Source organism: Xenopus tropicalis, chromosome 1 (genome assembly GCF_000004195.4).
Source record: "Xenopus tropicalis strain Nigerian chromosome 1, UCB_Xtro_10.0, whole genome shotgun sequence".
Lineage (NCBI taxonomy): Eukaryota > Metazoa > Chordata > Amphibia > Anura > Pipidae > Xenopus > Xenopus tropicalis.
Genome location: NC_030677.2, coordinates 104204112 through 104217302, shown reverse-complemented (window position 1 = coordinate 104217302; position 13191 = coordinate 104204112). Strand labels below are relative to the sequence as shown.

At 36.8% G+C, this 13191-nt stretch overlaps 1 protein-coding gene across 1 annotated transcript in view; it reads right to left on the bottom strand.

Annotated features, from left to right (window-relative positions):
- Nucleotides 1-13191, bottom strand: part of gna15 (guanine nucleotide binding protein (G protein), alpha 15 (Gq class)) — a 32011-nt gene that overhangs the window by 14450 nt on the left and 4370 nt on the right. Inside the window, exons 2-3 of the mRNA XM_002934806.4 lie at nucleotides 4282-4466; nucleotides 1843-1997 (exon numbers count right to left, since the gene is read on the bottom strand). Of these exons, the coding sequence (XP_002934852.2) occupies nucleotides 1843-1997; nucleotides 4282-4466 (340 nt within the window). The remainder of the gene's footprint in view (nucleotides 1-1842; nucleotides 1998-4281; nucleotides 4467-13191) is intronic.

Here is a 13191-nt window from a genome sequence, read left to right as displayed (position 1 = left end):
TCATGCGATCGTATTCTTTTCAGCGCGGAAATTAACGCAAAACGGTAAAACTAGTGCGAGAAATAACCCATGCGAAAATGGCGATTTTTCGCACGCGATAATACTATCGCAAATTATTTTGCGTTTTTTAACGCGAAAAAGCGTGCGATAATTTTTATCGCCCTTTAGTGAATCAGGCCCATAGTATATTAATATTGCTTTTTTTATTATACACATTGGAAAATAGCTGAGACGGAGGTTTTGGGTGTGTGACATTGGAGGCATAAGGAAAAAAAGGATAGAAAGGTTCTGTGGACTAAGAACTTATGGCGTGGGTTTGGGAATAAAATTGCATAACAGGGCAGATGAGAGGAATCTGAAAAGCACTAGTGTAATTAAGGAAGAAGGAAGTGAGAACAATAAGGAACAAATGCAAGAAGTAGATGAGGGAAACTTTAGAATCTTTTACTTAATATCTCTGGAATTTCAAAAGAAAATGTCTTTTCTGCTGCACCAGAGAGAAACAGAAGTTTTACCTATCAGCTCCTTATTGCTTAATGTTGTAGCAGATAAAGGTATATGATGATCTTAGTTTTGGCTTCTCATTCTAACATTGTCCAAGTTTAAAATAGTTAATTGCATAAAAGTGTTTTAGTTCTGTTTTTAAGTCAACAGTGTATTTAAAAAGAAAAAATACAGGTAGGGGATTCCTTATCCGGAAACCTGTTTTCCAGAAAGACTCCATTTTAATCAAATAATTCAGATTTTAAAAACTGATTTCCTTTTTCTCAGTAGTAATAAAACAGTACCTTGTAATTGATCCCAACTAAGATATAAATAATCCTTATTGGATGCAAAACAATCCTGTTGGGTTTAATTAATATTTTATTGATTTTTTAGTAGACTTAAGGTATGGTATCCAAATTATGGAAAGACCCCTTATCCGGAAAACCCTTGGTCCCGAGCATTCTGGATAACAGGTCTTATACCTGTATTTAAATTAAAAGGGTTTACTTTAACCAGATGAGCACTGTGAAGTGTCTGTAACAAGATGCCCTGGCTAATTATCGTCCCAGTACCAGGAGATTTGCTCTCTAATGACTTATCTCATTGACTTTTGCCAACTGCTTATTCCTGACCATGAAGTTAACCAAGGAATCTAACTAATGAATGCGACCTGAAAAGTGATGTTAAGACATCCCATAGGCTACACACATGGGCATTTAGGTACATGTGTTCAGCTCTTGCATCACACATTTTAAAATGCAGACAAAATACAACTGTGTTAAATGCATATGAACATTGCATTCTGCAGTCCATCTGCCTGCGTCTAATATGCACCTGACCTTTCAGTCCCTATATATATAATTTATATATATATTAAATAATATATAATATTTATATAAATATAGGCACCCCAGTTCAGTGTCCAGTGTTCAAGGTGTGGTCAAAGAAACATATCAAAAGCATGGTACTAATGCTCATAAACTCCCCACTTGTACAGTATGTATTCAGGAAGGCTAATTTATACATTTTTTTTTATGAATTTGTGATTTTTAGAGAATAAACTCCATTAAAAAAATTAATTTATTAAACTCATACTACCCCCTCTCCAAAAAAACATAAAAAACTTGTTGAAAAACCACATACAATCTGCCTAGAACAACTCCCACTGAGTTCTACAAGAACTTGCAAGTTTTTAGATGTCAAAGCTTTACATTCAATTTTTTTGTATTTTTTGCACTTAATTAATATTGAACATGTGGACCTTGGGTAGAATTCTAACTAAATAAATAGGCTACACATTATTTATATGTTTTATGAACATTTTCCAATTGCTGGTAGCCTTTTTGATGCACTCACTAGTTTGTTGAGTCTAGTAGCTGAAATTCCCTCCTCCTCTCATAGCATCTTTGGATTCCAGTATCACTCCATAAATTCTTAATGGCTTTGACATATGGCTCCTCAATTGCCTGGATTCTAAATGCATCTAATTCACTGATCTTTCTTCCATTTATCTGTAGGAAAGAGCACGTGAAACATATAAAATACATAGAAAAAGTTATCAGAGATCATAGACAAGGTATTTGGGGTAATGTAATAAAAGTTCCTATGTTTATACTCATTGCAGACAATCAGTTTAATGCAGGTCTCTGGTTGCTCTGGGTTACTAGACCAGGTATAATCTTTCAATATTATTTAATCATCCCATCAGAATTGAATAGCTGTACATGATGGTAGAATAGCAAACTGAATGCTTTGATTCCAGCCCCAACCTAATGCTTGTTATTTAGGTGACTCAGACAGGAAAGAATTCTTTGATGTGGTTTCTGCCAAGATGGCACTAAAAAAGCAGCATCACAAATACTCTCTTTAAAAGTTGCCTATATATTTTGCTATGTCTTTTGTTTCTGGCTTCTGTAAAGTAGGTCCTTACCAGAAACCTCAGCACTTGAAATCCTCCTTTTACTGGTCTTAGTTAGGCTGCTATCAAAGGAAGTAAGAGCTTATGTATTAGGAATTCTGTAGCAGTGTAGTCTGTCATGCACATTGTTTGGGATTATAAAGCTGTGAGAGCAATAATGTCATTAGTTTAAGTAATTTTTTTTGTTATTGTTTCTAACACGTTGAAAGATTGATATGAATGTTTTTCTTTTAAGAGTTCACCTTTGCCCCCCCCCCCCCCTTGAAGACTTTGGGCCAGCATTAGAAACAACAGCATTATAAAGTGTACTGTTACCAGTAAGGCTAGAATGGGAAAGGCTAGAATTTGCTGCCAGCAAAACAGAAGGTATTCACAAGCCCCATACTTAAAGAGTAAAAGGGAAAACCAGAGAGTTTAACTGTCCTTACCCTAATCTTTCCAGTTCTTCCTTTTGGTTAAAAGCGCACGTCAAAAAAAGTCACATGTGTAAAAAAAAGCTGTGTGCGTCAAAGAAAAATAGTTACGTGCATCAAAAAAGTATTGCGTTTTGTGGATTTTTTGCTGTTTCACAAACTTTTTCACAGTTTAGCTCATCACTAGTGTTTTGAAATATATACAGTAATACATTAAGCAAACTTGACTGGCTTTAACCGAACAAGCCAAAAGATTCAAACAAAGTCAGTGCTTGCAACATATAAATGTCAAATAATATTGATATAGTGTAGAACTCTAAAATATTACACCCTTTGTGGTATTTCTTAAACAATAGAAAGTTGTTTACACAACCTTTACATTTCGCAGATAGAAAAGTGGTGGTAGTTTAACTTTTAGTTTGGTGCAAATTTTATTGTTGAGTATTATATCCAAAAGAGAACTGAAATAAGGACATCTGAATTCTTTTTTCTTCTTCCACTTCCACTGGTCAGTAGGTTGGAGTGGTTGGGGGAGTTGAAAGCTCTAAAGAGCTTTAAAATGTATATTTTAAAAGGTGTCAGCACAAAATTAAAAAAAAACTTTTTTTGATCTATTATATTAGCCCTCCTACATAGCCCAAATCAAGGTGCATATTAGATCAAAGACATACTACATTTCCCAGAATCCCCAGAAGGAAGGAAGGGATTCCTTTTGCTAATTGTTTGAGGTAAGACCCTGTTTTATAAAATAAAAAAAGACAAACCAACAAAAACAATAGCACAAACCAGTGGCAGCTTTATTAAGGTGCTAGATGTTAACGGACAGTAAAGTTGCTTTCAGACTGAGGATGTTAATTGAGACACCAATCTTAGGGTTCAATAGCAAATTGTATCAATCAATTTTGCCTTGTGAGGTAAATCACAACAATATAATGCTAAACAATATAGCAACCCTTAGGTTAAGAAACCTTACTGATATGGGGAGTCTGTACAATGCAGAGAAAGAGAATAGCTCTTTACTAATGATATAATGATATACTAATGATCCATGAAGTATGGATTCGCAGCAAAATTCTGCATTTCGCCATTGGCGAATTTTTTCATGAAAGGAAATTTGCAGAGTGAGGAAAAAGTTGTGGTTGTGTCAAAAAGAAGTTGCAGTCGCGTCAAAAAAGTCGCAGTCACATCAAACACATCTTGGTTGTGCCAAAAAAGTTGAGAACACGTAAAAAAAGGATGCGTATGTCAAAAAAGTCTTGTGGTAGCCACGCTTCATTAATTTTTTGACGTTTTACAAATTTGACACGATTCGCTTATCACTACTCTTTACATTGTTACAAATACATATTGTGATGAAATCACAGCCTGACATACGACTGAGATAAACTATACAGAGTCAAGTTTGTCTATTATAAAACAGTGCTATAGAATAAAACTTCTAGTCCTCCCACCACAACATAGTACCTGATTGTTTTCTATGGAGTAAGGCACTTGCAGAGTTTCCATAGCCCCAACTAGGGACTGTGCACAGGTGACAATGTTTTGATGTACCAGCCGAGCATAAAACTTTCGCTCTTGCTCTGAGAATCCTGCTCCATGAATGATCCTCATCTGCTTGATGAATGTACTCTTCCCGCTCTCTCCTGTTCCTGTAAGGGAAATGGCAGACGTATTTAATTACTCAGCTCTTTACCCATTCAACTATTTCTCTATTTGTGGTTGCCACTTTCTAAAGGAATCAAAACCTCTATTTTGCTCAGTAAGAGGAAGCTATTCACTTATGCCTTCTGCCAACAACCACATTAAATAAGGGAGCCATTCTAAGTAATCCAGTTAATAAAAACATGTATTGATTCACACATCTATCAGGCTCCTTACTGCAATTATACTACCAACAATTAACTTTTAGTATGATATTGTAAACTTGCAATTTATATTTTATTTTTGGGGTTCTCATTTTGAAAGAGTCCAGTTTTGTGTTGCATCAATCTCAAAACAGTGATTAAAACAAGGTAAATAAATGGTTTTATAATTTTGAGAGTGAAAGTTGCCAATAGGTGATATTTTGTAACACTGATACAAAGTTTTAGCTACCATTGTATTCAATTGTCAGATAAGCACATTTGATTGCCACACTTTTTTGTAACTGCCAAAATATTTTCACATTGTTCTAAAAAGGAAAGCACCTTTCGACATAGGATTTCATTTGATTTGTGGATAGACTGTATGATTTCTCCTTCACCGGGTAGTCCTAAGTACTTAATACACCGCAATTTTCATTTATAATGTATAATATCATAGTCTTATTTTAAATGTAGGTCTCTAGTGAGTGCAGCCTATAGTATTTGATGCATTCTGTATTCAATAAACTTTCAAAATATTGGTCTAACATCATATATATTTTTATTGGATCCCTTTCATATAATGGAATGACTCCCCACCAATGCATACCTTAAAAGAATGAAAGTGAGAAAAAGAAGTATTTAAAGTAGTTAGGTTGAGCATTGTTTTAGTATTATGGCTCATAACTGGTATTAGTCTGTATATAATATGCTTCTTATAGCTCACACCAACCATTCAATCTATATGCTTCTGTCCTATCACTGATTTCTATATCTTTCATAATCATCATCTGTTTGCTTTGGTCCATTTTAACATAGCAATAACATAGTAATAAGACATGAATATGAGTGGAATAAAGCAGATAAATAATTAAAAATAGCATGTTCGATTTTTTTTTTTTAGGTTAAACAATCTAGATCAGGGGTGGGCAAACATTTTGGTTCAGGGGTCACATTGACTATTAAAATTTGACTGACGGACCTTGTGTGATGAGACTTGGACGTGGACCGTGGCCCATAGTTTGCCAACCCTTGATCTAGATAATATTGAGTCTTTCTGGTTGCCATTTTAAAATATAAATGGCCATAGTAATACTTAACTCTAATATGAATGTATCTTTTATACACCCAGATTACTCTCTTCTGTAATTTGATTATCCAGGTACTGGCTAAGGGCTGTGGCACACGGGGAGATAAGTCGCCTGCGACAAATCTCCCTTGTCGCGGGCGACTAATCTCCCCGAAATGCCATCCCACCAGCGAAAATGTAAATCGCCGGTGGGATGGCATACACGGGCGACTAATGTCCCCATGTGCCAGAGCCCTAAAGGAACAAAGCTTTATGGTTGTTTACTTAGCTAAACTACTGAATTCTACTGAATAATAAATTAATCTATTTCTTTCCTAGGACACACAATCTATGTGACACTAGATAGATATAAAAATAGATTTTAGTAGCCACACAGATTTGATTCTGCAACTGTCTCATAAAAGTAAAGGAAACACAGGATAGAAATGCAAGTGCATGTACTGCTAGCACTCATATGCCAGTTAAGAGCATTAAGTACAGGAGAGCAGTTATATTAAGATTGATTAGGTCTGTGGCCCTAATTCCACAAAACACAACAAATTCACACAAACATGTTGGAAACAAATGGGAACGCAACCCAATAACGGCATTTCACGCTTTTGCATTGATGGTGGAAGATATTACAGACATGTTGACTATATTAATACCAACAACTTGCTTAATCCCACAGAAAGTAGAATCTCTGCTGCCCACAGTGAAAGATCCAGAGATTCAATGTTTTAATCCAGTTCTTTGATCTATGCCACATATATATATATATAGATAGATAGATTATAGATAGATTATAGATAGATAGATAGATGCACTTAAAACGTTTGAAGTCTGGTTGCACAGTCAATAACTCTCAGGGGCACATTTACTAAGACACGAATTCGAATCCGAATTGGAAAAATTTCGATTGGAAAACGAACATTTTGCGACTTTTTCGTATTTTTTGCGAATTTTCGGCGCCTTTACGACTTTTCGGAAATTGTCGCGACTTTTTCGTTACCAGTACGATTTGTGCGAAAAAACGTGAGTTTTTCGTAGCCATTACGATGCGCTCGTATCTTGTCGCGATTTTTTCGTATTGAGCGCTCGTAAGCGGCGGGCGAAACTTTCAGACGTAGCATGATTTTGGAAGCACATCACGTACGTCTCATCCCCCAGGCAGTCCATTGAGTATGTGCTGCAGGGGGGGAGCATATATGAAGTGCTGATACTTAGGGCTCTGGCACACGGGGGAGATTAGTCGCCCGCGATAAAACTCCCTGTTCGCGGGCGACTAATCTCCCCGAGTTGCCTACCTCTGCCATCCCACCGGCGAACATGTAAGTCGCCGGCGGGATGGCAGACGCGGCGGGGCAATTTCAGGGAATCGCCGAAAAAGACTCGAGAGTCTTTTTCGGCGATTTGCGCCAGAGCCCTAAGTATCAGCACTTCATATATGCTCCCCCCCTGCAGCACATACTCAATGGACTGCCTGGGGGATGAGACGTACGTGATGTGCTTAAACTTCACTAAAGGCCAAAGGCAACATAAGTAAACAGAAAGGTATGTGACATATTCTGTCCTTGCAAAGTCTGATCATATACAAGGAAATCATTTTACATTTACTGAAGTTCTGGAATAGTATATCCACCACCAAAACACATTTTCCACAAACTAAAAGCATTTTTATGGAATTTATCATCTAAAATATATCAGTGCATTTAAAGATAGTAATAATTATAGCAGCAATAAATTATATAGCAAACAATATCACAATAATGCCAACATTTTAATCCATGCAGGGATCTTCATCAGGGTAAAACACACTTAAGACATAATTAACCAACCACCACCACAGCTCCATGGCGTAACATCAAATACCAAACAGAAATGTCATCATTTGCCAACTGAAAGTGATTGTCACATTACACCACTTCCTCCCCAATGTGGGAAAAAAGTTTTCACCACACTAAAGGTGGCCATACAGGACAGATTTTATCTGCTGATTCGGCTCCTTTAGTCCGAGTCGGCAGCTTCTCTGCCTATTTGTGGGGCACTCCAACGAGCCTACCCAACCAATATCAGGTTTAAAAATTTTGTCTGATTAATCAACATATCAGTGTTCTTCGCCCCATCGCCTGTATCCTCATTGTTGTGATGCAATATCACCCACCTCAATGTATGGCCTGCTTAAGACAACTGGGGTCATTTATAAACATTGGGCAAATTTGAACCTGGGCTGTTAGCCATGGATGCCAATGAGATGCTTGAGTTCATTGTTCTACTTGCAACTGCTCAAAAAAGCTAATGACTGATTGATTACTATGGGTTACTGCCCAAGGTGCAAATTTGCCCAGTGTTTATAAACATTGGTTGCTTTAAGTTGATAGACCTGGAGGAAAATATGTGTTTTTTATATTGCCCCTATATTAAGTCACACATTTCTTTGGCATCAGTAATACTGTGTATAAATCCAAGCATAGCTGGTAAATGTTTCAGCTTTAATATGTTCTGTGAAAAAGAAGTTATCTTCCAGTCTTATGGTCTAACTGCAGTCTGATAAGATACATACAAACTGATCTGAATATTTTGCACTATTTCCTTGTCACATTGTCCGATCATTTGACTCATCTGAGAACTTGTGGAAAAACCAATAGGAAGAAACAGAGATCCTTTTAAAGGGCAACCAATAACCCTCATTATTAGGGCGACAAAATTCCACTCATATGCACAGTGATGTTGAATCTGAGAAGCAATATATAAATAAATTCATTGATAAGCCTACTAATGAATAAATGAACAAAACGGGACAGTGTCTCATGAGCAATAAGTTCAACAGCAATTATTGTTTACAAATATATATCTGCAAAAGGCAGGCTGCTTATTTTAATTAGCGGGAAAAAACAATGGGCCCATAGCAAGGGTGTTTTTTTACTAAATGACTGCTGTAAACTAGTGCAGACCTCACTTACTGAACTCTGTTCTGGTAACAAAGTTAAGTTGCTGTTAGGAGAAAACAGCACCTCCTTCCTGCTTCGTTTAGCTGCAACTATACGATAGGCGCATGCGCAATAGAGTGAAAAGCCGACTTCTCTGATAAAGTTCGGCTCTTTCACTCTACTGCGCAAGTAAAGCAGGAAGGAGGAAGCGCTGCAGCTACCTCGGGCTGGTGCGGTTCTCTCCGAACAGGGGCACCAGCCCGGGGTAAAAGGTAGGCGATTTAAGTCACTTGGGGGTGCCTAACATTTTGGCACCCCCAAGTGACTTTGCCTTTCCATGTCCTTTAAGGACAACATCAATGAGCCAATATGGTCCTTGATCTGAGGGAAAAATGAAACCTGTCCAATCAACATCTGCCTGATTTGTGTCCAGACATGTGTAGGGTAGGCCCCTTTGGAGGGCCCCATCCACAGGCTGATAAACTAACAAATCGGTCTGAAGGGGGCGAATTTGCAGCGTAAATCTTCCTGTGTATGTCCACTTTAAGATGTAGGAGATAAAAAGACAATTCTGATTGATTCAGCTTAGAAGGTGGCATCATCAAATTTTAGCATCTCAGAATTATTGTTGAACAGTTCCATCAGCCTTGTAATCAGTCTATACTAAAAGCCTACGTCCATTTGATCACACTATACACCCATTATATGAGTGCCTGTTATTTTTAATGTTCATTTTACACATAGAATACACTGGGTAAAGGTTACTGTTTTATTCATCAGTTTATGCCATGGTTAAGTGACCTTTACTTTCAAATATGATGCCAAGTGTACTGCCAATCAGAGCCTTCTGCAGTCTGCTGGTTCACATTGGGCTACTAAATAACCCAATCACTATTCACTATTTTTTATGCTTGCATTGCTCCCCATGTTTTTTTAAAGTTTAGAGACCCCTGCTATTTTGTTGCGAGTCCTTCTGATTTGTCATATAATTTTCTCCTAATTAGCACAGATTGAATCATAGGTTATCAACTAGAATTGACCCTTCTCATTATTACTCAGCACAATTCTTAGATTAATTATCATGTCCTCCAATTTGGTGCAAGGTAAATCAATTAAATGATGTGTTTGCAGTCTAAATATATGCAGGTATAAAGGTAAATAACTGTGTGAGCCTCAGATCATTTCCTGAGTAAACAAGTTCTAATAAAAATAAAATCTAAGTATGGAAATCTAAGAAAGGGAATACAAAAAGACAGAGAGAAAGCTGATATGATAAATGATTTTCTTCTGCTTACACAAGGGAATAACCTTTGATAGGACGTACATACTATAACCGAAACTCAAATATACCTGAAAATAATACCTGGCTAATGCTAATGGGAAGCAAAAATTATTTGATATGGCTATGGTAAATAAAGAACCGTAGTGACATTTACCTAAGTGCATAAAAGTAGTTATGTCTGGTTAAGTCAGGTCACTTTTTTATGCTTTTTTTTCTGTCTCCATATTTCCCCTAGGTTCATCTCTTACTCCCTCATGTAGATCCTGGGTGAATTACCGGTAATCTCTTCATCTGATCCTGTTTACAATGGATAACTTTTCATACAGAACAATGGTTTAAGATGGTGTCCCAAAGGAACATTGCAGTTGTATAACGCTGAAAGCAATATTCACTGCAAATATGAACAAGCTATGATGCCAGTTTACCCAAAAAAGTGCACTTCATAAATTTTGCTTGTGATAGATAATAATGAACGTGCTGGAACCAACGCACTGCTTTGCAAGTGTGCATAAACTTTAGCTTTTGCATAGCTGTTCTATATAAAATGAGGGTAAACATTGGAAAAGGTACATTTCTAAATTAAGTACAAAAGTACCTCAAGGTTTCGTGTAAGCTAAAGCTAGATATATATGCCCACCTTTGGTTGAGCAGTTCAGCCAATTTCTACTGTACTGTCAACACTCTGGGCAGGTATGTTTATTTGGTTGTTGGGTTTAATACACCTGGTGTGTTGTGGTTGCTCTGTCTAGTCATATTTGTTTATTCATCCTGTGAACTGATTTGAACTGTTAGATATTGTGTAGGGTCAGCCACCTTTAGACTTCTGGTACTCCTGTAGTTCAGCAATAGCATGTATAGCTTTAAAGCCTTCCAATGCAGTATTAGCAGCCTGTGGTTGTGGGACACATTAAATTACTCTTTATGGACCTGGGTTATATATATTAAACATTGCTTTATATGAATATACTGTGTTACTGGCATTATGTAAACTAAATAGGGGTTTATTCTATGTTTCAATACTTAAGCAGTCGGTGGCGGGGTCAAGCTGGGACTGGTCTGCTGTTAAAGGAACAAGGTTTCCACTAGATGGCCCAAATCATTTATACTAGCACAAATTTTCACATAGAAGCAGATTCTTTTTCAGATTTTATGCAGATTACTGCATTGGGTAGGATCAGTCCATATATCCCATGTACAAAAGTACTCTAGGTCCCCTAATATTCCAACTACTCTATGTCTTTCCTGAATAAACAAGGCCTTGTGCCTTTGACAGTAATATATTTAGCAAGGCTTAGAAACTGTCTTTCAAACATCTTTAAAAAGCTCTGGCATTATACGAACAAGGGAACTACACTGACGAATTTAGTGTACCATTTCTAATGGTTTTTAAGGTATTGTATATTGTGGGACTGCTATTTGTTTGCTAAGTGTGCTTTTATGGCTTATTTCTTTAGTAATAGACTAAACAATATGGCTGAGTGCCAAGACATAGCTGCAAAAAGAAGCAAAACTGGTTTTGCATAAAAAGGTACATATACCTGTATATACCTAGCACTTTAAATCATTCTTTGGCTAGGCTGCATTGTAGTACAGTAGCATAAAAAATAAGTGTCTTTTACCATAACATAATTAAATTAAGCTAAATCCTTGCATTCTGAATAATATATAATGGCTTTCTGATCCAGTAAAATATTTGTTTATTTTTCAGGATGAAAGAAATGGTCTATGATCAGATGTAAAAACTAAACATACATGCATAACAAGTTGTCAGAGGTTTTAACATGTGCACCCCTAATATCTAAATTAACATTTTGGTGATAAAAGCTGTGCACAAATTATTTCTCCAGCTGGACCGTGGTCCAAGACTGAACCTATAACAAATCAAATTAACAAAATATTTTGCTTTAGAAAGTTTGCACAGCTTTTGTTGTTTTTAGTTTTTTCAGAAGGTATTGCTTTTATATTGCAACATAATTTGAAAGGAGCGTCTTACAAAAATCCCCACATAATCCAGCAGAAGTATTTTTATATGAAAAGATGATGCAATGCCTTCAGTAGCAGATCTGACTACTAATTTCTGTGACATCCTAGTATTAATAGGCACAGCAAATAAAACTCATTTTGATCTATTGCACTTGCATGTGGTGAGACGAAGCAGAAAGACACTAAGGGGCTGATTTACTAACCCACAAATCCGACCCGAATTGGAAAAGTTCCGACTTGAAAACGAACATTTTGCGACTTTTTCGTATGTTTTGCGATTTTTTCGGCGTCTTTACGAATTTTTCATTACCAATACGATTTTTGCGTAAAAACGCGAGTTTTTTGTAGCCTTTACGAAAGTTGCGTAAAATCTTGCGATTTTTCCGTAGCGTTAAAAAATCGCAAGATTTTACGCAACTTTCGTAATGGCTACGAAAAACTCGCGTTTTTACGCAAAAATCGTATTGGTAACGAAAAATTCGTAAAGACGCCGAAAAAATCGCAAAACATACGAAAAAATCACAAAATACCGATCTTTACGAAAAAAACGCAATCGGACTCATTTCGACCCGTTCGTGGCTTAGTAAATCTACCTTTTTTATTCGACTCTTGTTTTTGTCCTGTTTGGTTTAAGAGTTGCATTTCTGGTGTAAAGAGATGAGTGTATGACTTACAATGTATTTAATGCAGGGTTTTCCTAGCCTCCCTAGAGTTGCTAATTATCTTTGCTGATTCTGTCAAATATTAGTGATTGTTCTGTACATTAATGCTTTAAAATACTGACTATCCCTCCAGCATTTAAACTGCCATGCTGTAAAATCAGAATATAATGCTTGAGATCATGGATTTATGGCCAAGACATGTTCTCACATGCCTGTCTAGACTGGGAGCCCTGTCATTCTAAGGGCTAAAGGGCCCAAACAGTCCCAAACGGGCCCAATGAATAGTGACTGCCTATGGCATCTTACAGCAGCTCCTCTGGCATTTGCCAGAATCCACAGATTGCAAGTCTGGGCCTGCTCACATAATCTCAGGACATGATTAGTTTATAATTGATGCATGATTAGAAAAAGAAATCTGTTCCTATCATAGATCTAGAAATGTATATTTATGCACATTTGTCAGCAGTTTTCACATCTTTTGCTGATGTTTGCAGTTTAATGTATTTACTATAGCAATATTCCCTCTCACTAGTGGAAGAGAATATTCATTCTAAATCATTCTATCCTACTCCCTCTGTGCAGGGATAAACTTATTCTGACGTACCAT